This window comes from Ambystoma mexicanum, chromosome 11 (assembly GCF_040938575.1).
Source record: "Ambystoma mexicanum isolate Mex_15411 chromosome 11, UKY_AmexF1_1, whole genome shotgun sequence".
Taxonomy (NCBI): Eukaryota; Metazoa; Chordata; class Amphibia; order Caudata; family Ambystomatidae; genus Ambystoma; species Ambystoma mexicanum.
The window spans coordinates 451,982,334-452,007,119 of record NC_090934.1 but is presented as its reverse complement, the minus strand read 5'-3'; the positions used below and the strand labels follow the sequence as shown (position 1 = coordinate 452,007,119).

The window sequence follows — 24,786 nt, the reverse complement described above, 5'->3', positions numbered from 1 at the left end:
TTTCTCTTCGGGGCCATGCCCCTCCAACTTCAATACCTGTTCCCCCGGGGTAGCCTGTTTGTGCAAACAGCACCACCCCCATCATTTCCTGCGCTATTCCCCAATTGTACTTCACTCCTCCCTCATCTAAAGGGGCCATGCCCCCGGCAACAGAAAAACCCTCCACCAAGGTGTTCTTTCTGCCCCACCCCTACCAACTTCCTTCTACTTCCAACTCCTTATTATCTCTTGCACCTGCAAAGTCAAATTCAAAAGGTAATAACTGTTTCCATAAATTGACATGTGAACACCATCCTCCCTGAAACTCTTGAAGCCCTCATATATTATTTCTTTGTGCTTGATAACCTTCACTGCTGCCAAGGCACAACATTTCACCATCTCTCTATTTATTCCCTTCCTCACCCGCTCTATTGCTCCCACACTTCTCGCTCCCCTTCATACTCTCCACGGCAACGCTTAGTCCACTCTACACTTTCCTTGGGCCACATTTCCCGGACCCATACCAAATCCCTCTTCATATTTCTCAGCTGCGCCACGCCTGAGTCTCTTACTAGGTCATTCTCCCCTGCATGAATTATCATCCGCTCTGGAGACACATAGCACTCCTTCATCCCTGTCAACAAAGGCAGCAGCTGATTCCAAAGAAGCCCCCCTAAACCTGACCACCTTACCAGCGCCACTTTGTAGCTGCACCCCAATTGGGTGCCAAAAACCCTTTTCTCCACCTCCTTCCCCACCCACTTAACAATAGAGTGGCCCACAATTCAAATCTGCAGCATCTCCCCCGGCCTCCGCATTGCATCTGAAAAAGAAATTACATTGTCACTTTTCAGTCACGACCACCCACCATTAAGCCCTCCCCTACGCCCCCTGTCCTTATTTCAAACAGCCCCTTTACCAAAGTCTCTAATATACCCTTTTTACTTCCCGGACCTCCACCTTCACAAACTTTTCACCTTATCCTCCGATAATCCCAACTGACTACCTTCAGATGCCGCACCCATCCTAAACGGCTGAGTTCCAAACTCCTCTGCCTTTTCCCCAACCCCTACCAACACCTTCCTTAGAACCCCCAAAACTTGTGCTGCTGATACTGCCGCCCCATCCTAATGCCGAAAAACCAAACCCGTCCTTCCCCACATAGTTCATTCCACGCCAAATATGTCCTCACAGGGCACAACTCCTTACTGCCCCAACCAGCAACACCCAACAGCCCTTTCCTTTTTGATCCGTCTTTGACCTCTTAATCCTGATGCCCAGGCCCAACTCCGAAAAATAAATATCTTCCCCATTCAGGCCACCTACTCCACTCTTTCCTCCCACCAGCTCAGACACCCTAAATGCCCCAAAGAACAACCATGTAAAGCAAGTTGCAAACATCACTCCCTCCCAAAGTGACCATCAGACCCCCTCCACAGCCCGACACAACCTGACCAAAAGAGCCGCGATACCGGCTTCCGACTATCCTTTCCCCTCTTACTCTCCCTGGCCCATGCCTCTAACATTCTGCTCGCCATTTCTCCAACGCTCGGCTGGAAACCCCAAAACCATTTCCCATAGAAAGCGAACCCCCCCATCTTCCCTGCTATAGTTGCCTTGGACCAACCCTTATCCATGCACCTCAAGAGGAAATTGACCACATCATCACTTCTCTGCTCTTCCGCATCCCCCTGCCATTCCAACTACAAGCTCCCCCTTTCATGAAATCCTACCATGCTCTCCTGTATGCCTCCCTAGATGCCGGGGAGCGAACTCTCCACCAAAGACAGCGCTTTCAACTTCCTATCTTCCACAGCTCCTCTGGAATCCGCTACCCCTCCTGTTCTGCTCCTGGAGCCAATCCACAGAATCTCTGACATTGAAAACGAGATAATGCATCAGCGATGCCATTATCCTTCCCCGGCACATGTGTTGCCCTAAACATCACATTCCATTCCATGCAACGCAAGACAAACTCCCTCATTAACCTCGCCACCCTCTGAACCCATGCCGACTGCCTGTTCACTACATGAACCACGCATTCATTGTCAATGTTGAAGTTCACTTTCCTGTTCTTCAACTCCTTCCCCCACAACTCCATCGCAACCAACAAAGCAAAGAATTCCAGAAATGCTATGCTTCTTCCTTCCTTCAACCAACGCGATGGCCACTTCTGAGAATATCTGTACTTCCCATGACACCGGATCCCCTTGTAGCCACACGGACACACAGTTAAAACTCTCCAGAAAACGCGACCAAATCCTACAGTCTTCCCGAACTGCCCCTGACACCCTCATCCGATGGTGTGGGCACTTTGCTCCCGCCATAGACCATGCCATGTTCCTACAAAAAGTCCGCCCTGGGGCCACCACCTTGCATGCAAAATTTAAATGCCCCACCAGCCTCTGTATCTCCACTAGTGTAATCTTCCGAGTTTCCACCGCTTTCTCAAACATACCTATCAGTCTGCTCACCTTGTTGTGCGGCAAGCGTGAGGTCATGGCCACTGAGTCCAATTCAATCCCTAAAAAGGTCAACACTACTGCCGGTCCTTCCTTTTTGTCTTCTGCCAACGGCACCCCCAACTCTCCCATCAGTTCCTGAAACATCCCTAGCATCTCCCCGCACTCCTTTTCTTTGCCCGCCCCACTAATGAACAGAAAGTCATCTAGGTAATGCAATACCCCTTCCGATCCATAACTATCTGAAAAAACCCACTGCAAAAATGAAACGCTCGAACAAGGCGCAAGAAATTGCGCACCCCATCGGCAAGGCCTTGTCAATGTAGATGCAGTCCTCAAATTGCATTCCCAGCAGCTAAAAATCCTCCGGATGCACCTGCAACCACCTGAAAGCCACCTTAATGTCGCACTTGGCCATGAAGGCCCCGCACCAGCCTTCCTCACCAAACCCACTGTCTGATCCACACTTGCGTATACAACCCCACACTCCTCCGGAGCAATAAAATCGTTTACTGACATGCCCTCTGGCCATGACAAATGGTGTATTAACCTAAATCCCCCCAGGACCTTCTTGGATACAACACCCAGTGGGGATACCACTAAATCCCCTGGCAGATCAGCAAATGGCCCTACCACCCTACCTGCTCTTATCTGCTTGCCCAATATTTCTCTTACCACTTCCACATTTTCCCTAGCGGACTTCAAATTCTCAGCCCAGCGCTGCACCCTTGTATCCTGATAACCCAACCTAAAGCCATAACGAAAATCATCTCCCAAAATCTCTGACCCCCTCCCTGTCCGGAGAAAATCAAGCCACTTCTCCAACAGCTCCAATTTAATTGGAGCAAAAGCCTTTCCCCACAACCGCCCTCCCTGCTCCTTGCCCTCTCCCCCTGTCTCTCTGATGGAAACATTGAGTAATTGGGTGCCTCCCCACACACTTACTGCATTCATGTCTAAACCTACATTCCGTCCTTGTGCAACCGTCCTTATTAAAGGCCCAGCATGCCACTGAGGGCTGCCCTCTGCCTCCTCCCTCTGCCCCCTGGTGGACGGGGCGACCAAGAAAGGGCCAGAAAGGCACGGGCAAACCACTCGCAGTGTGCAATGTCAGGGCTGGCCTCGTTGGTGCCATCCACTGCAGCCAGAGATCCATATCTATCTCACCCCAGACCGCCTGTCAGTCCTCTGCCATCCTTGCCCTAAATTCTTCATCATAACGCACCCATGCGAAGCCCCCGAAACTCATGAATGCCTTTCTAATCACGTCCATGTATTTCAAAAGGGCCACACATCTCTCTGGACATTTCTCACAATAGACACTCGCAAAGACAATAAAAGCCAATGTCCAATTCTCGATTGTCACCGGCACCTTTGGACTCAAGGCCAGCTCCCTCTCCTCCTCTTTAGAACCCTCTTTCGCTCTCAACTCCCTATGAAGCAGCTTGAACACGTCCACAAATTCCCCTGCCCAGATCTTATCCTTCGTTGTTGTCATCAAATGTGCTCCCAGTGGTTTCGCAATACCAATGTATGGCAGCTTTTTCTCCTTGCCCTTTCCTTCTGCAACTTTCTCATTTGTAACCTGTATCTCGGGTGCCAAGGGCACAATCACCCTATCTGTCTGCACCTCCACCGCAGAAATCTCCTTCTCCCCCACCAAGGCTCCCATAGCCTGACCGCCAATCTCTCTCCTCGCCCCTTGCAACCCTGACTCTTCCCTTCTTGGCCCCAACCCTGTGTCCCCCCTCTGCCAAGCCGCTGGCCAGTACCCTTCTCGCTCACCTCTTTCTGCCCTGCAATCGCCCGTCTGCAGCCTGGCCTCCACTCCGATGTTCCTCATCTCCTTCCTTACTGGGCTACTGCTGCCGGGACAAAACATGTCAACAGTCTCACCCAGCCAGTTTTCCCCCCGACCTCTTGCCCTCTTGCACCCCTTTCAGCCGCCCCTCTTTGTGGCTTACAAAACCGGTCGACATGAATCAAATTTGAATTGGTCGGGGGCCGATAGCCTAATAATGAAAAGAGCAGGGTGACTCTAGCCTCTGGACCAGAGTATTATAATAACATCAAAAAACAGAAAAGATATGTCCAGAGAAAAGTATATTTAGAAAAAATGTATCCAAATGTATTTAAATTGATACAAAAATGGAAGACTAGTGAAGAAATCACAGAAAATGATTATTCACTGATCATTTTAACATTTCAAAACAGCAGCAACAATATGCCAAAAATTGGCTAAAACATCATCACTCATACTCAACATACATGATGCATTCATTCACACACAACTCATCATACCGTGGCATACATCCAAAGTACTAAAAGACACAACAAACATGCTAAGAACCAATGGGGAAAAGGAATTCATAACTAGTCCCCATAATGACACACATTATTGCGTGTTTACAAACAATAGAAATAATTCACAGACAATCTACTGTCAGGGTGGATAGGAAGAACAGATACAAAGATCACATCCCTGTAGAATTTATCTCTCGACCGGTTTCGACGTAGCGGTGGTTAACTGAACGTCTTCCTCAGGAGGTGGGTGTTACCATTCTGATGAAAACCTAGCTGTAGTGTGGCCAGTCACGCTGACAACTTAGCCTGAGCATTCAACGCCGTCTGCGGATCACTGCAGAACGGTTGCCGTATAATGAAATTGACCAGCAAAAGGGAGAACAGATGTTAATCTCTTCGTTCCAAACTAATTATAAATTCGAAACGCTACGCATGCGTGTAGGGACCGATAGCCTTATAAGCAAGTCCAATTCTGTCTGCTGCCGACTTTCTAATGCTCTTCACTTGGCTGCCTCAGCACTGAGTTCCAGCACCTTTCGTATGAAATACAACCAATAGGATCTGGGTCAGTGGGTTTTTTATAGGGTCATGACGGTAGGGCTTAACAGTTACTCATTCCTGTGTCAATGATTACCAAGCTTGGCGTCTATGAGGTGCGCTAAACCCATCTCTCTGCAGAAACTGTGTCAGCAATTTAACCCCTTGTTTACTCTTTCAGGTGCTGGGAAAGAGGCGGAAATCCTCGCTGTGACTGTAGCACAGAATACAGGTGGGGATGAAACCGAGGACTTCCTTGCTGCAACTGTAATAGTGGATACAGGTGAGGAAGGTGTCCTGAAGAACCAGCTAGAGAGTAATGTGGCAAATGGGGTGAATACCTGGGGCTGCTTATTACGTTTCATTTTTCCAGTGAGTGTGACTTCTCGAGTAGCCGCATATCAAAAAAGAGGCCCTAGAAATAACTTTCAAAGTGACCCCGTATAACACATTTTCAGCAAGTCCAATCCTTTCTTATTGGACCATTTGGAAGTAAAACAGGTTACTACACAAAAGAGTCCCAGAGTGCAGAGGCTTCCCGGGAAATATCTAGCATTCCCTATAGGCCAATACACCGCTGCCCATTAAAAGGCACTAATGAAAGTGACGTAAAGACAGGTGCCCATGTCACCTCCGGCACCTCCAGTGAGAGCCGCCAGTGCTCTCATTACAGGTGCACAGTGCCAGTGCCCCCAATAGGAGGCTGTGCTCATGGTAGGGAACTAATGAGCTGAGTCCTGCATTGGCTTCTTCTTTTTTTTTTTTACTTTTCTTTATTGGCATGGTGAGAGAACAGACAATCAACACACTGTACAGCATAGCAAGAGTGACAGATATATACATAGTAGTGCAATACATGGGAATGTTAGGTAGGTACCGGTGGGGCCATTGCCCAGCTCCAAGCGGCACACCAGTGGATTAGATTAGATCACCAGGAGGAGGGGAGGACAATAGTTCTAGGTCGTCTTTGTTATTTAAATATGTACAAAATTCCGTCTACACATTTCTGGGGCGGGAGGCCAGCGGGAGGGTATTGATGTAGTCCTCCTCGCACGTTTGAGTCCAGGTGAGGGCCCTCATCCACATCTCAAACGAGGGGGTGGATCGGTGCTTCCAACATTGTAATATGCATTTTTTGGCTTTTATGGTGGCAACATTGAGAAATCTAGACATTTTCCTCAACTCCGGGCTATCCCACAGGCCGAACAGTACAGCTAGGGGTTCTGCAGGGATACGGGATGCTGTGATGTCTGAGAGAGCTTCAATTATGTCCTTCCAGTATGGGCCCAGCGCGTCACAGGACCAGAACATATGAGTATGATCTGCACCAGGAGAACCGCACTTAGGGCACGTGCGGGCTTGGGTGTGTTCAAACCTGTCCAGTCTTTGAGGTGTGTAATATAGTCTGTTAAGGAGCTTGTATTGCATGCACCTATGCCTGGCATTCAGAGAGGTGGTCCGAGTGTGTGTGCACATTGTCCCCCACATTGCGTCCATGATGGGGAGGCCCAGCTCCTCACTCCACGTATCTCGCGCCTTGACTGGCATGTCTGTGGGGTCGGCCATCAACAGTTTGTACAGCGCAGACACTATCCCCCTAGCACCAGCTGAGTTTGATATATACTGGATCTCAGGTGAGTCGGAGGCTCATCTGGGTATAAGGGCCACCAGGCGCGGAACGCCACCCTCACCCTGTAGCATTGTAGCAGTTCCAATGCAGTACATAGGTGTTCCGGGCGCCACGTCTGCGGAGTGATAAACTTCCCGTCAGGGTAAAAGTCGGTCAGGGCCCGATAGCCTAGATCATGCCAGTGTTTCATTAAAAGCTTATCATGTGTAGGGCTGAGGCCCGGGAACTGCCAGATGGGCAGCCATTTGTAGTACGGGTGGTGGTCAGGTTGTATCTGCAAGATATATTTCCAGGCCCTAACAGTGGCCGCTACAGGGTCTGCCGGGGCGTTGGCGTGATATGTGTGATGGAGGATAAGGGTGTTAACGCTCTCGCTTGCTAGTTTCTCGAGCTTCACGAGCGGGGGAGGGGGTCAGAGAACATGTACCAGTATGTGGCGTGTTGGGCCTGCGCAGCTGTCCAATATTTGGCAAAATCGGGGGCGGTGAAACCCCCGTTACCATAGGGAAGAGTAATGTGTTGCCATTTCTTACGAACCGCGCCCGAGTGCCACAGAAATTGGGCACACGCAGCGTGTAAGTTCCTGAAATATCGTTTCTGGGCCAGATCGGCACATTTGTGAAGACGTAGAGGAATTTAGGTACCATAATCATTTTGATTAGAGATAGTCTACCCGACAAATAGAGTGGGAGACTGCGCCATTTCAACATTTGAGCCTCAGCAAGCTGCGCCACAGCCGCATAGTTGTCAGCCAACAGTGAATCTTTAGTGAGGGACACCTGCACTCCAAGGTACCTGATGCCTCTCGGTGACCATCGAAGGGGGAATTCACAGGACGGTTGTGTAGTGGACGGGGTGAGCTGGAAGATTTCAGATTTGGAATAATTTATGGTGAAGCCCGAGAAGGTGCCGCTTTTGGTTAAGTCTCTCAATATCGGATCTAGGTGGGCAGCCGGGTCTCTACCTCTGTGGAGAGCAAAGGGGGCCTAGGCCCTGGAGTTGACCAGGACTCTGGCTGCGGGGCTTGTGTAGAGGAGTTTGATGTACGATCTCATGCGTGGGCCAATTCCCATTTTGTGGAGCACCGCCCACATGTATTGCCAGGACACCATATCAAATGCCTTCTGGGCATCGAGGGTGACCGCCACGGCCTGTGCGTTGGGGTCAATTCTAGCCAGAACATTGAACAGGCGGCGGATATTTAGGGCGGTGGATCTGCCGGGCACGAAGCCACTCTGGTCGGGGTGGACTAGGTGGGGCATAATGGGGAGAAACCTATTGGAAATGATCTTGGCAAATATTTTTGTGTCAGTGTTGATCAGAGAAAGGGGCCTATAAGACCCACATTCGTCCAACGGTTTACCTGGCTTCGGTAATACAGTTATAAGCGCCTCACGCATGGATTGGGGTAGGATGTTTGACTCTAGGGATTCGTTCCACACCTCCAGGAGTCTGGGTGCCAGAATGGCTACATGCTCCCGATAAAACTCCGAGGTGAGGCCGTCGGGGCCTGGCGCTTTCCCCCTGGGGCAGTTCAAGATGACCGTGGTTGTTTCATCGAGGGTGATAGGGGCCTGAAGGAGGTCGCGCGGGAGAGGAGGGTCATGGGGATCTGATCTAACAGGGCGTCAGTGTCTTGCAGGCTGTGTTCTTGCTGGGGGCCATACAGGGTCGTATAGAATGTGGTGAATGTCCCGAGGATATCCTGGTCGGACCAGCACATGGTGCCACGTGTGTCCTTGACGCAATCAATGCGGTTCCTGCCCCCCTCAGTTCGGACCAGTCTGGACAGTGTTCTACCCGGCCTATCCCCCTCACTATACTTCCTGGCCGCCACAGGGCGGGCGAAGTACCAAACTTCTCTTAGGGCGTGGGACTCGAACGTTTCTAATTCCGCTCTAATCTGTGCCAGTGCAGTCGGGGAAGGGGAGGTGGCATATGCCCTCTCAAGCTCTTTTAATTTCGCTTCTGACTGTTGCAAGCTATTTTTTATGGCCTTGAGGACCCCAGCCTCTCTAGATATGCACATCCCACTGATGAAGACCTTGAATGCCTCCCAGCGCACTCCATCGGAGGTGTCATGCCTGTTGTTACACTCGAAAAAGGCAAAGAAGCAGTGAAGGAGCTAGCCTGTGGCCCGCATACACATGGCAAGAGGCCGCAGTTATTGAGTGGACATGGTGGGGTTGCCATCAACACATCAAAAGTCATGGATCCGTGGACATTTTAATAACATTCTAGGCTGTGTAGTCTATGGCGTGTGGTCGGCTCGTGGCCCGGGGAGAGCTATATGTAGTTCAATGAACTTCACCGCTTCGTCAGGGACAGTGAAGAAGAAGATCTTACCATCATGGGTAATCTTTAGTCGTGCCGGGAACAGGATGGTGTAGGGGCGTTGCACTCCCTGAGCAGCTTTTTGACGCATAGGAACTGGCGCCTTTCCTGCTGCACCGCCAGCGAGAAGTCCGGGAAGATTCTTACCATATGGGCTTCAAATCGCAGGTCTCCCTTTTCCCGCGACAGGCAGAGGATGAGATCTCTGTCACGGTAGTTGAGAATCTTGGCGATAATGGGTCTGGGGATGCCGCCGGGTCTGGGGCGTGGAGCCAGGGCCCGATGAGCCCGCTCGACCGTGAAATACGGAGAGAGGGCAGGGTCGTCCAGTAGGTCCTTGAGGAGTTTCTATTATAAAAGAAGGATAAGATGGTAAACTTTCTCTACTTCCACCCCTCCTTCTCCCCCAACAATTAGACACCTCTGACAGATTCTCCGGCACTACAGGTCTTGACAACATAGACTGCGTGCAACATTCCAAATTTCAAAAAACATTTTTGTTTAATACAGAATATTTAAATTAAAACATAAGATACTACCCACACCTAACACAGTGTACAAAACTACCACTAAAACCTACAAAATCTAAAAAGCTAAATTTCAAATAAACCACTTACAAATGGACACAGACGAAATCACATATCACAGTACATAGAAAAAACCTAAATGTGTCACTAAAACAACATATAATCCCAACATGTTTCTGTTCTTTAAAGCCCCTTTCGGGTGAACATTCTTCAGGGGAACCTTTAAAACATCCACTATTCTTCTCAACACCGTGTTGAATGGGTAGTTTCAGGCAACCAGCCTGCAAAGAAGAGAAACAGAGGAAACTAATCAAATCCCCAGGGGATGGGGCATTACCAAATGTAAAAGTGGAGTTGACTCAGTCAAGAGAACAATTCCACAAAAAGGTTTAGAAATTAAACCAATTAGATTTACCTTAATGTGGTGAATCTTCAACGCACGTCTGTAAATGACAGATAGGCTAATTTTTCTTCATTGAAAAACCAAGATACTTCAAAAGGCGTCTCAATCCGCCGAAAATATCGTCACACCTAGAAAGGACACATCACACTACCAATGAGCCACAGATCACAACAGGACAACAGTCATGAATTGTTCAGGATATATTAAATAAAAATTACCTTCACGCAAGTGACAACCAAGTCTGCAGATAATTACAAAAGAGGAAAAAAGAGGACGCAGAACCAATCTGTAATATAAGAAGGGCGGTCACCAACCATCTCAAAGAGCATTAAAATGCACCGATACACCACGGCTCCCAAATGTGTAAAAAAAGGGAAGAAAAGAAACCATTTCAAGCCCAGCCTAGGTTGTGCATTAGAGCTCATGATTCCAAACAGTAGTGTCATACACCAGCGGTCTTCACAGCCATTAAATGTGTAAAAACATGCTGAACGTGACCAAGTAGTGAGAGATAGTACACAACACCTCAACGTTCAGTAAGTAAAAAACTGCGGAAAAGGGATAATAGCCACCAACATCACTAAAAGTAATGTAGCTACTAAAGTTCAAGAACAACATGCTCTCCTCTAGATTAGGAGAAACAAACTCCTCGCTAATGACTCGCGGGGTTTGAAAGAAGACCGTGCAGCACCAGCATGTGTTTTCACCAAGTGCAGCAAAACGCTCACCACTTCCCAGTAAACACTAAGAAAGGACTATACTTTTCGATTAAATACTGGCCGGCAAGAAAATACAGCGGCCATCTTTTACATGCAATTTTCCTAGTGAACACTAAGGAAGGACTACACTCTTCAGTTAGGTACTAGCCGGTAAGAAAAAACTAGCCTTGAGGAGTTTCTCCACTGCGTCCTCCATCCGCCCCTTGAGGGCATTTTCAGGGACCCCGATGATGCGCAAGTTGTTCCTATGGGAGCGCGACTCCAGATCGTCACACTTTGCCTTGACTCCTTTCATGTCACGCGTTAGGGAGGCCACAGTGTCCTGGAGCGCGGTGATGCCATCTTCGTTCACTGAGATCCTATTTTCCGCCTCAGTGATCCTCGATCCTGCCTGGTCCACTCGAGCCTTAAGCGAGGCGACGTTAGCATTGATGTCGTCTAATTTTTCATGGAAGGAAGCAACGTTTTTAGCCATGGATTACATTAGTAGGGTGAGGTCAGGGTCCTCGACCGCACTGTGCAGGGTTAAGTCTGGCTCGTCCTGTGGCGATGATGTGCTGGCTGGCTCATCTCGAGGGACTTGTCCATTGTACCTCCTTGGGCCCCCGCCTTATTTCTGCTAGGCATTGTCGTTGTGGTGGGCTCGGTTGCATTGAGGGCCCACTTATGGGTAGGATGGAGAGCTGAGATGGGCCGCGACCGGCAGGCTCAAATGCAGTGTCCTTCGGTGGTGGTAGGCGGTTAGAGGCAGGTGGGGGACTGCCGTGGATAGCAGAGAGTCAGCAGTGGAGCGGCAAGGCTGTGATGGCGAGCGATCGCGGCCTCCTTATGTGTACAGGTTGCATGGGGGTGCCAGCGGGATCTTTCTTAGGGGGGCGCGGGCAGAGGCGGCGACACTGTCAGCGGGAAAGTGGGCAGACAGTATGGTGAGGGCCGCTTCCTTATGACAGTACAGGCCAGTAGTGTCACAGACAGCGGGCAGAGGTCTCGACGCCCACCGCTCCAGCCCCCGCTCACCTGGTCCGCGGCGGCAGCGGGGCGATAGGATCCTCCGTGTCGTCGGCGCCGGGGAGGTCGCGATGATCACTGACGCAGCAGGTGGCACCCACAGTGTGGCGGAGTCTGCAGCAGGACCCCCCAGGCACCCGCCGTGATTTCACAGAGCGGAGGGAAGCGGGAGCGGGGAGGGGACGCAGGAGTCAGGCAGGAGGGAGGGGCGGATGTTAGGCAACCGCAGGGGCCGGATGAAGTGCTAGGCCCAAATCCGACAGGGCCGCCAGCCAGGTCCCAGGTGGGCCGATCGAGACCAAAATCGCACAAAATGTCCAGTGCAGTGGCAGAAACAACTCGGCCAGCCGATAGTCCTTCACAATATCGGGAACCGCAGATGGGAGCAGATGAATGCCGAGGCCGCACGGAGCTGAAAGGCTAGGCAGCCATCTTGGGCTGCTCCACAGCGACACCCCAGCATTGGCTTCTTCTAAAGCAGTTGTGAAAGTCTGAAATCTTGTTTTGGAAGCCGAGTTTTAGGACCTTTTAGGTACTTTGAGCGACCCGTAAGGTCTCAGGTGGTCTTGTTTGCATCTAGTCTGCATAGTGTGAATTAAAATCCTTTTGTAAATGAATCCGCTCATGCCTCCTGATGTAATGTAGTGAATAAGCAAGTAAATTCCCTTCATTCCGTGAATAAATGGCCAAGGCCCAGTGTGCTTAATAGCTTAAAAGATCTAATTTAGGATCTCATGGCCTCGGGGAGAAAGCGGGACGCCTTGAGAAAATGGTGAGGAGACGGTAGGGACCAAGGGATAGGTAGGGAGGAAGTGGAACTAATTTATTATTTATTTGTTGGGGGAACTGAAAGTGTTGAATTATTAAATTGGTTGTTAAAACATTTTGTGTTAGTCTGTAAGGCCAGGGAGCCAGGTTAGCGGTTATTTGTGAGCTTTAGCCTGTCACATTAAAGCAACCTTTTCCACTACAAGCGAGTCTGGGTGTTTTTGTGCAGTAAGCCCAAAGGGGGGATACAGGGGGAACGCAAAGTGTTCCCCCGGGGTTATTTTTGGCACTGCACAAGCCAACGAGCTGGCCTGCGCATATCGCTCCCCAGGGGTATTTAAAGGGGCAGCGAAGGTTCGGAAGCAGGTGACAGTTAGGAAGAGCGTTTGTCCCTGCCCTCACCCTCTTTTTCTAGGACGGCAAGGGTTCAAATTCCAGGGGAGGTGGGGGTTTTAATTAGGAATTTATGGTTGGTCCCCCCCCAAGAGGTTCATGGGTTTTATGCTTAGAGTTGAAGGGCCGTAGAGGGTTTTTGTGGACAGTTTTCTTGTGAAAGGTTGGGGTATTAGTTGGGGAAGTTGTGATGTAAAGTTTTCGTTGCTGATGTAGCAGGTCAGCCTGGCTGCAGGTCATAGGAGGAAGGAGTTTGGTGTAGAGGGGAGTCCTAGGGTATTGAGGTTGTTGCTTGCCGGGGGCATGGTCCCATTAGATGAGGGGGGACTGAAGCACAATGGGGGAATAGCATGGGAAATGATGGGGGTGGTGCTGTTTGCACAAACAGGCTACCCCGGGGAACAGGTATTAAAGATGGAGGGGCATGGCCCCGGGGAGAAAGTGGGACGCCTTGAGAAGATGGTAAGGAGACGGTAGGGACAAAGGGATGATAGGTATGGAGGAAGTGGAACAAATTCATTATTTATTTGTTGGGGGGAATTGAAAGTGTTGCATTATTAAATTGATTGTTAAAAAATGTTGTGTTAGTCTGTAAGGCCAGGGAGCCAGGTTAGCGGTTATTTGTGAGCTTTGGCCTGTCATATTAAAGCAACCTTTTGTGATTCACTTCTTTTTTTCGCTCTCTACACTGATTCTGACTGACTCAGTGAGTCAAATAGTCAGCAGCAGAGCAGAGCACGTCGGCCCACATGCACACACTGGGCCTGATTACAGGTCTGCCGGTAACCGCGCTGGAAAACCAGCAGGTAGCCGCTGGACCTGTAAAGAATTACCAGCGCCTGACTTCCTGGTGCCACTGGGATATTCCAAGAATGGTGGCCGGGAAGTCAGCTGCCGGCAATTTTGTTAGTCCCCATTCCCATGGAATCCTTTGGGACTCCATGGGAATGGGGACACAGGTGCACCAGCACATTAACAACGGTGCTGGTGCTCCCGTGAGAACTTTGCGAGTGGGTGCCGTCCCGCCCGACAGGTCTGACCCTGGCGGGCGGGTCGGCACCCGCCCGCAGAGTTGTACTGTGCCGATACAGAAACAACAGTACCGGTAGGCTTACCGGCACCATTGTTCCCAAACCGACACAGTTGTAATGCGACCCAGTGTGTCTCCACTCTCCTCAAGAAGGCCACGTTCCAGGCTTGCCCATGCGCTCCTCACACACTTGTCTCGTCGTCATACTCATGCTCTGCTACCGTGCTCATCTCAAGTTCTGCTCCAAATAGATCTGCTCTCCTGGGTGTGTGGCTTGCTTCTGGCCACACCCAGAGCAGTAGAAAGTACTAGACAGCCACCCAGAGGCCTAGGCAGCCCCCAAGAAAAGTTGCGTGATGTCACTCACATCACATGTCTAATCAACATGAACAGTCGAGCGGGATGCCTGTGACACCACATCGGCGGGTGCCAGCCAGATCTGGAACGTGGAAACAAACCCCCCCCCCCCGGGCCTGTATGCTGATTGCGATTGGTTCTTTTGTTTAATTCAAATGTAACTGTCAGAACTTACAGTGAAGTAACAACGAAGTGAATAAAATGTCCAGTTCTAATTTCCCTTTGCGCACCCTGCCTCGGGACCTGAGTCTAAATGCTGTCTAGAGAGGTGCTCGACTCAAACACTGGAAAAAAAGTTGTTGAGTAACACATACACACATGATGCAGCATCTTCATTGACCTGAAGTGTGTATTTTACATTTCGGCGGCCCCTCTTTGTGGTTTACAAAACCGGCCGACATGAATCAAATTTGAATCGGCTGGTGGCCAATAACCTAATAAGCCAGTCCAATTCTGTCTGCTGCCGACTTTCTAATGCTCTTCACTTGGCTGCCTCAGCACTGAGTTCCAGCACCTTTCGTATGAAATACAACCAATAGGATCTGGGTCAGTGGGTTTTTTGTAGGATCATCCCGGTAGGGTTTAACAGTTACTCATTCCTGTGTCAATGATTACCAAGCTTGACATCTCTGAGGTGCGCTAAACCCATCTCTCCGCAGAAACTGTGTCAACAATTTAACCACTTGTTTACTCTTTCAGGTGCTGGGAAAGAGGCTGAAATCCTCGCTGCGACTGTAGCTCAGAATACAGGTGGGGATGAAACCGAGGACTTCCTTGCTGCAACTGTAACAGTGGACACAGGTGAGAAAGGTGTGCTGAAGACCCCACTACCTGCTAGAGAGGAATGTGGCAATTGGGGTGAATACCTGGGGCTGCTTATTATGTTTAATTTTTCCAGTGATCGTCACTTCTCGAGTAGCCACATATGAAAAAAGAGGCCCTGGAAATAACTTTCAAAGTGACCCCATATTACACATTTTCAGCAAGCCCAACCCTTTCCTATTGGAACATTTGGAAGTAAAACAGGTTACTACACAAAAGAGGCCCAAAGTGCAGGGGCCTCCCGGGAAATATCTAGCATTCCCTATAGGCCAATACACCGCTGCCAATTAAAAGGCACTAATGAAAGTGACGTAAAGACAGGTGCCAATGTCACCTCCGGCACCTCCAGTGAGTGCCGCCAGTGCTCCCATTACAGAAGCACAGTGCCAGTGCCCCCAATAGGAGGCTGTGCTCATGGTAGGGAACTAATGGGCTGAGTCCTTCATTGGCTTCTTCTAAAGGAGTTTTAAAAGTTTGAAATCTTGTCTGGAAGCCAAGTTTTAGGACCTTTTAGTGACTTTGAGCCACCCGTAAGGTCTCAGGTGGTCTTGTTTGCATCCAGTCTGCATAGTGTGAATTAAACTCCTTTTGTAAATGATTCTCCTCATGTAATCTAGTCAATCAGCAAGTAAATTCCCTTCATTTCGTAAATAAATGGCCAAGGCCCAGTGTGCTTAATAGCTCTAAAGATCTAATTCAGGATTTCAACTCACCTGTTTGTCCTGTGATAATCTACAGCTATTAATCACCTGCAAATAAGGCCTCCACCAGAAGCCAGGACACATGCAAACTTGAAATGCGCTGCTGCAAAAAGGAAAGGACCAGAAAACATGCTTTCTCTGCCTATGCCCCAAAACTATGGAACCTCCTCCCTGTTACATCAGATTCGCCCGCATGTTCCTACAATTCAGAAAATAATTCAAGACCCACCTCATCAAGGAGTCTCGCCTCCTGAACAGCTAGGCCATCACGTCGCTCCTATGCCACCTGGCTTGCTAGACGCGATAGCCCCTCTCCTCCACGCCACCCTGTAGAGCTCTACCCCTCCTCTGTGACCCTCTGTATTCTACCCCCACTTTATATCTGTTCTGTTTTTACCTCTGAAAAGCATTCCGTTATGCATCTGTACTCTTGTATACCTCTGTAAAGCAATCAGTTGAGTATCTGTAGTGTTTTATACCTTTGTGAAGCACTCTGTTGCTTCTGGAAGCTAGGTCCACGCTCAATAAATATAATAATCATAATAGTAATAAGGTCTAATAATGGGCACATATTCTCCAGGGAGGAACCTGCCTTCTCAATATTAAGGTTGTATTATTTGAAATGTGGTAATGCTGCCTAACGACAGACCTCAAGGTGATAACTTATCCATGACATTTTTAGCTGGCCCTGAAATATCCAGGACGGCGCCTGTGAGAAAGGGGAGAAGAACAAGTATCACCAATGTAAACTGCTTGGTGCTTTGCATAAAATTCAAGAGCATTTTGGGAACATAAAAAAGAACACAGATTTTTATATATGAGATATATGTAACAGTAATTCAAGCCTTCATCCCTTCTGAGCACATAATACACACTGGCGTTTCTGCTTATTTAATTTATGATAACGTCCTACCAGTAAAGGAGCATCAAACTAGAAACCACGTATGCAAATTTGGAGAGAGTTTTCTTTCATGGGTCAGGTGCAAGCTTTTCTGCTTTAGCAGGCAGCTTGCCTGTCTTGAATGGACTTCTTTCCCAGTGGTCTCCCTACCAAACAATCCGTTGCAACAGTGTGTGGGGGACTTATTCAGCGAACACCATGCTGGGTATTATGCATGACAGAGTGAAAAGGGCCGTTTTTGGAGATTCTCAGCGCTCTGCCCCGGCTAGCCCCAGCCAACATAAAGCCCTGCTTTTGCCCATGTTTGTAAGTGCCAAAGCTGTCTTCTGTCTTCAAGGAAGCCTAAGCCCATCTATGTGACACAAATGTGTCAAAAATTCATCCCCTTGTTTTCACTTTCGTGGGGTTAGAAATGAAACTGAGGACGTCCTCGCTAGGATTATAATGCGTATTACGTTTCATTCATCCAGCGAGTCTGACTTGTGCAGTAGGCTAATGATGATCACTGCAAAAGGTACAAATGAGAGTGATTCAAAACCAGGTGTTCATGTCACCATACCTGCACCTCCTCTGAGTGCAGCCTGTGCTCCAATTATGGAGTGTAGGGCATATGACCCCATTACCGGCTGATGTGCTCATGGTTGGGATATTATGACCTGGGACCTCCACATGTTCCAAGGAAACCTGACACCTACAAAAGCAATGGTGACAATCTGGAATGTAATTTTCAGGCCAGCATTAGGGCCTTTCATTGTTTCAGTTAAAAATTGATCCCTGCTACTTCGGAGGCCCCTTGTGACTCTGAAAAAGAAAGTTCAGTAACTTTTACGTGGCCATTTGTGGTTTTGGCTCCACTCCCCACTCCCTTTGCTGGCCTGACTTTCTTTATTCTGCTGTGCAGAGGCCAACAAACCTGCCCCCTGATAATCTACAGCTATTAACTTTTTCCATCCTATTCTATTCTATAACTGGTATTTTACCTGCAGAAAGAAACAATAAAGTGGGGCTATTGTGTGAACATATTCCCACAAGGAGCATCAGTCCTCACAAACTGAAGCCTGTGTCATTTTAAGTGCACATTTGCTGGTCAAAAAAAGCAGACCTCTACAAAACTGTTGTTAGCAAGGACATGATTTACTCCCCTTCTGCTCTTTGGTGTGGGGATGTGAATCATTTTAGAGAATAATGAAGTTTGAGGTGTAGCTCATGTTATGCAACCTCAATAACAAAAAGTGGGAAATCACGTATTGCGAATTACCTTGCAAAACATATTAACTATTAAAATCTATGCAACACATGGCTTCTTCTCCAAACAGAAGTCATATACCTAGGTTACACTGAATGCATTCTCCCCATTCCTTATAGTATATTGTGCTTTTGATCAGATATGTGCTCCGGAGATACAAAGGTGCGCCAGTGGCGTATTTAGGCTTTCAGCTGCCCTAGGCCCAAATAAGTGCGTCTGCCCCCCAACTTTACTCCACCTCTGCCAGACTTTGCACCTTCAGTAGATTCCGCCCCTTCAACAAACTCTGCGTTGCCCAAACTACACAACTTCACCCCCTTTTTGTCCCTCATTTTGGCTCCATAACATTATAAGGATGTTTTTAAGGTTGCAGGGTTTAGAACATGATTATTTCCTCTCTATTAATTCAAGCCTGAGATCTTCTATGTTATGTTAGTCGAAAGAGTGTTTTCAGATCCCTGCTGCCCAAGATTTGGAGAAGGCAATGTGTTCTACAGCTGAGTGCACTACAGTTACTTGTTACAGTAAATTGTCATTCAGTTAGCCCAGAAAGACATCTTTTAGAGGAAACAATTAGAGCACAAGCTGTCTGCCAACTGGACACAAGTGAGAGAAGTTAGGAATGAGGAATTGTGGTTTCGATGCTAATATCTGCTTTCTCTCACAAATTGCCTGCTGTCACTCTGAGAAGCACCTAGAGTGGTCAGTACTAATAATGCAACATTACTAAATTTCTACATCCGGTCTTGTCAAATGGTACAGTTTACATATGAAATATAAGCAAGTTGTACGAGCACAGCTGATACAAATGTTGAATGAAAAGAACCCAACCCCCTTCTCATAGTTACAGCGCTGGTGTTAGCAGGGGGCAAAATGGAATTACCAAAGAGCTTTATATCTGTCATATGTCTGTGATAGTTGTATGACTGAATCACCAAATACCTTACGCACACTTGGTTTGGTATGTCTTTCCTTGTTTTAATTTGTTTAACACAAAGCTCACACTAACAATACAGCTTGTGTAAATATCGAGCATATATCATTTTGGGTAGGAAAGACTTCTGCTGCCAGAGTGGATTGACTGCTAAAAGCTCAAAATTACTCTGGCAGTGTTGTGGATCAGTCAGACTCGGGAAAACAAAATTGGCTTTATATTTAAAAAATAAAAAACAGTAAATTGAAATAGGTCGGGCCTATTCGTCTTTGTTGTAAATACGTCTCTGGTGCGTTAACTAAAACTGCTGGTGCCTCAAAAAAGTGTTTACCTTTTCCCGCAGCCCCTTTGCATCTGTAAACCTTTAGCTGCACCAGATCAATGCATTTTTGTTGTTAATTTATGCGGGACAGGCAGGTTTTTCTAGCCATAGACGAGAGGATTCCAAACATCGCTTTGAAGTGGGGCCTCCTGCAACTTCTGCCAGCTCTACTTGTCTGTCACATTAAAATTGAAGTTTGGTAGGAAGTCACTAGTCTTCAATTAGCAATATTGTGTCAAGGTCCTGTAATCAATCATTCACTGATACCACTTAAAAGTAGTGTGATTAGGACTAGGGAGGGTGGAAGCAGAGGTGTCTTTCTGGCAGGGGTGAACTTGTGTAAACATTCCAACTGGAAATACTGGCTTGTGGGAGAGGGAAGAGGGAGAAGATGTAAGGGGGAGAAACCGAAGCAGGAGGGTAATACGGTCCGGCTATGTGCAAAGAAACCAGTACAAATGCTAGGAGGCCAATCCAGATGCATTTTGAATTATCCATGGGTATTTTAGAACTAGTAGAGTCGTACATGCCACATGCACAAGATCACACATTGGACCAGTGGAGGCTGCAGCATGGTTGTTTGATTAACTACATGAAAATGGGTGTGACTGGGGCTTTGGGAGATCAATAAATATTCACTCTGGCCAATCGTATCCTCATGCATATTTACAAATAAGGTGCAGTATTTGTCTCAGAATTGATCAGACACAAAGACACCCACACACTCACATATGTCACAAATGCCACAGAAAGACACACTTCTCAAGTATTAGTTGTTCATCCTATCACCAAAGACATGCGTTGCACACTCCATCACTCCCAGCACAAGAAGTCTCGATGGGTATGCTGGACCGAACCAAACAGATTGACATCACAGATAGAAACAAGTTGGAGTAGTGAATGCCCAGAGTGCAAGGGCAGTTGCGGCAGGAGATGCTGCAACATTGTATTCAGAGCTGGGAAGTCTTTTCATTGTTTCTACTAAGCTGGAGGCATGGCTCACCTTAAAAACTGCTACACGCTTGGAGTGCAGTTGTGGCAGTTGGAAAGCAGATTTGAGTGTGAGTTGTCAAACAATTATAGACAAGTTTAATCATGCCAGCAACTCGTAAATTGTACCAATTGAGAAGCGCAAGCAATACTGGAAAGAAACACGTCACAGACACGAGCAGAAACTTTAAAAACGTGTTACCAGTAAACTGCATGCTAACTCATCTGCTCAGGGAATAGTGACAACGGTGGAGGAAAAACATGTGAAGAACACTTAGCGAATGGAACAGAGTGAAAAAGCAGCATTTCTCAAACCAAGGTTCTATTGACTCCCTCCAACAAACCTGCCAATTGAGACATCAGTTACGGTGCAATCGTAGGAGCAATTTGTGCCAATAACTGAGGACTCATTGATGTTGGCACCAGTTGATAATAATTCTCATTTAATCATGGCTCTAAGTTTGCAGTGTAATTCACTAGGTGATTCTGTTCAGGTAAATAACCCTAGAAACATCAATGATGACCATACCTTGGGAAATATAATTAGTATTGCAGCCATGAGCGGGATGAATATGTCGAAATCTCTGGATCTCGAGCAAATAGGGGAAATCTTATATGCCTCCTCGCCTGCTTTTGATGACTCCTTCAGTTAATCAGTATCTTCAGAGGAAAATGAACAATCCGATTTGGAGGCACTAACTATTCTGAAAGTGCAATTCACTTTGTGCAACAACCTATACAAAGATCATCAGGTTCTAAAAATGGGCATAATCAAATAGGTAGTTGTAGTTCTGTTTGCACATACTGAGCATCAAGGTTTGCTTAATAATCGGCAGACATCAATGGGAGAGGATCCCAAAGTAGAACCAGGTGATCAGAGTAATGAGTTCATAGACATGATGAACACTCCCCCACAGATTGTTGATTTAGAGACTGAAATTAATGATGTCGGTGAAATTGCAGTAGCAGCTACCATACGATTGACTAAAGCCCATAGTCCAAACCATGGAGTTTACTTAAATCATGGCCAATCAAAAAAAGCTTGACTTAAGATGCACAGAGCATTAACTAGGAAAGAAAAAGCTTGTGCTTATGCGTCGGAATCTAACAGTATTCAGATGAGTTTAAAATACCAATTATTGCTGACGAATGGTGTGATTAAATCTAATTTGTTCAGTTTAGAAACTACTAATTGATTGGACTCATCAATACCCAAACCTATCAGCAATGTCCCGTCAAAAAAGAATTAACCGGGAACACGGGACAATTGGGTTAAACACACTAACTTGGAAGCTCCACTATTAAATGAACCTTCCCAGGAAAACCGGGTGGAGAGGGAGCAGGACATTGCTGAAATTGACTTCCACATCTTTTCCAGTCTATCATGGGAAATCAAAAACAAAGGGCTTGAAATCTTAACTCAAACATCAAGAAATTCGAAGATAGATAAAAGTTTAGTTTGTGACAAGATTAGATTGATAGAACTGTGTCCTACTGTGATGCTGGAAATGCCTAATGGGGGGACATGGCCTCCTGTCCTTGTCCTACCACTCCTCTGTGTGTGTTTCTCTATGATTTCTGCCACTGAGGTCCAGCCTGGACCTCTGGCAGTGCAGCTCTTCCTTTTATCTTTTGGTGGACAACACCCATGGGATACCCTTATGGCAACCATGGGTGGGGGTACACCCTCATACCTCCTATGTATGTGTTTTGGGCACCTGTGTGTTGCCTATAGAGCAGGGTATGGGCTGGTGGCAGCTACATGATGACTTGCAAGTGGCTCTGAGCATCCTCCATTTTGGGACACCCAGGCCCTGCCATAGGAATCAATAGATTCCTACACAAAGGGAAGATGGCCACTGTGGCCTCTTGTTTTCTATTGCCTGTTACCTTGTTTCCTAAAGTCCTAGGAAGCCCTGACTCGGTCCCTTCCACCTGAATGGCTGTTGAGTTGAAACACCATATATGTTTCTGTTTCTTTTCGTCCTAACTGGCTGTTGGGTGGAAATACCGTATATGGCTCTGGGGTGACTCCTGTCAGTCTGACTGGAGTATTCTCAGGAGCTGTGTGTTGTGGGTACACCCTAGTGTTGGGACCTGTATGAATGGAGTCTGAAGTGAACTCACATTCTCTGTTCTGGGTGTCTGGTTTCTGTGTGTGTGACACGATGAACGAGACAGCCCTGACTGAAACTGACATGAATACGGTGTAGTATGCTGAAAGGCTGGCTATTTGTCCCAATCCACATTCTTTGTTATGGGTGTCTGGGTGGAGTGAATGGCCTGATTGCCTATGAGCCTAATTCGCTGCCTGCCTGAATGCCTTTCTTCATGATAGGCTGACTGAACTTGGCTCCGCCTGTGTGACTGGGGAACGTATGTGTATATCTGGGACCTCTCACTTACCAATTTGTTCAGAAGCTGATCTTGAAGTTTTTCAGATGCTGAAGTCATAGCTGAAGCAAGAAGAAGCTGTTTCTTGAAGCCCAGCTGGATGAGAAGTCAGCAGCTGCATTTTCTTCATGTAATCCAAAAGCTGCTGTGTTCTTCCAAGGACTGATCTAGAGAGGACTTGCAAAGGAGACCTCTCACCGAGCTACGAGGGACCATCCTGCAACCTGCAACTCTTCATCAGAGGTACCCTGGCAGCCAGTCCTGTGCGTCTTTTGTCTGGAGAAGGGGTCTTTGTGCATCCTGAAGATGAGTGACCGGACATCTCGGGTCAAAGAAGTCCATTGGTGTCACCCAGGGTCCAGAGGTGCGTTTGTGACTGCTGAAAGCTGATTCTGTCTACCGCCCAGAAGATGGGGTACTCTGGCATACTGCTGCTGATTTACCTGGAGCTGTGAAAGTTCCAAACTGCCTAAGAACATTTCAAGGGACATCCTTGCCATCAATACTGCCCACATTCTCCCACCGGTAAGTGTCCAGAGTGGCTGAATAAAGAGTAAGGTCTCTCAGTGGGTTTCCCGCCACCAGAAGCTTAACAAAGATGTCCCGAGGATCTTGGTGAGGGTCTGTGGTCCACTACAGTGGTCAAGTCCAGGTTGCCAGAAGCTGTCCAGAGGTCCATGCTGCGGCTGCAGCACCAAAGTCAAAAAACCATGATATTCCAAAACCCGACACCAAAAACGACCTAAAGGTCCCAGGGTTCTTACTCTAATCTGCCAAGCCTTTAAGGAGCCCACAGCAAGTTCATCTTCACAGGACAGAACTTCTACAGTCGGAGAAATTGTCGACCAAAGGAGACCACCGCAAAGAGTAAAACTGCTGCACTTCAGAAAGACTTTGGTTCAATTTTTCTTCTTGGACTCAGCTTCACAGTGACTCCTTCTTCCAAGGGGGGTCCATCCTCGGAGTGAATCATTGAGTGACACCAGGAAACTCTGCAACTTTGCCTGCCAAGGCACCAAAGGTACTGTGACGTGGAAGAGCATCTTCTAGCCTCAGGAGTCGTCCAGGGGTCCCAGATTCATCTTGGATCCTGTTCTCCTGTGGCCTCTTAGGTACCTTGGGGAGGTAGAACCTTTTAAAGAAAGCAGAAGGTCATTGAACATTATTGGATGGGGCTGTAAATGACAAGCTATGTTACTCCCTAACTTTTCCATTACAGGTTGCCTAGGTGGTGGGCGGGGGTTCTTCACACAGAATTGTATATCTCATGTATATCTCATTGAAAGAAAGCATTCTGGTATTCTGCAACTGTTCACAACTAACCTGACTTTCTTCCCTATTCTATGCTGATACACCTCACTTAAGAATTCACATGCCTATTTCAAACTGTCTGCAGTTAGTGTATCTATTACTGAATTGTCGCCTGGCGTGGTGGGCCCAACGCTTTTTCGAACGGTCCTTAAGGGTCTTCGGTTTAATCCGACTGCACGCTCTGCAATTCGCCTCGGGGTGGTCCCTCGGCAAGCAGAGGTTACACGTGGCGTGTCTGTCAACCCAAGGATACTTGCGGTTGCACTTGGGGCAAAATTGAAAGGGGGTACCCTCCATACGCACCCTATGGCAGCGGGCTGGGAGTGTAGGAATATAAGTAATGTACCTATATTAAACAGAGTGTAGGATATGTGCCACCCCCTACTCTCCCTACTTGCAGGGCCGAGTCCAGAGGACTTCCGAGGACCGGCCCGAGGCCAGAGGCCTTCCGAGGCCCAAATCCATCGCTGTAGTCCGACGGTTGAATTTTCTCCGATCCGGCGTCGAGTGTCGATGTTCGGAGACTCGACGTAGAGGTGGAATAAACGGGGAAATATATAACAATATTAGCAAAATCTGACTAAGTCAGGGAACTCCGCTCAGTGCTTCCGACCAGCATGGCGGAAAAAAACAATCTGAGGGTCCTAGACGCGTGAGGGATCATGGGTACAGTGGACGTCACACTAGGGATAGTATTACTGGCACGCCCTGTGT

The 24,786-nt window shown here is 47.8% G+C and overlaps 1 protein-coding gene across 1 annotated transcript in view; it reads left to right on the top strand.

Moving 5' to 3' along the window:
- Nucleotides 1-24,786, top strand: part of LOC138503505 (tolloid-like protein 2) — a 189,435-nt gene that overhangs the window by 22,805 nt on the left and 141,844 nt on the right. Inside the window, exons 3-4 of the mRNA XM_069623290.1 lie at nt 5,464-5,565; nt 15,151-15,252. Of these exons, the coding sequence (XP_069479391.1) occupies nt 5,464-5,565; nt 15,151-15,252 (204 nt within the window). The remainder of the gene's footprint in view (nt 1-5,463; nt 5,566-15,150; nt 15,253-24,786) is intronic.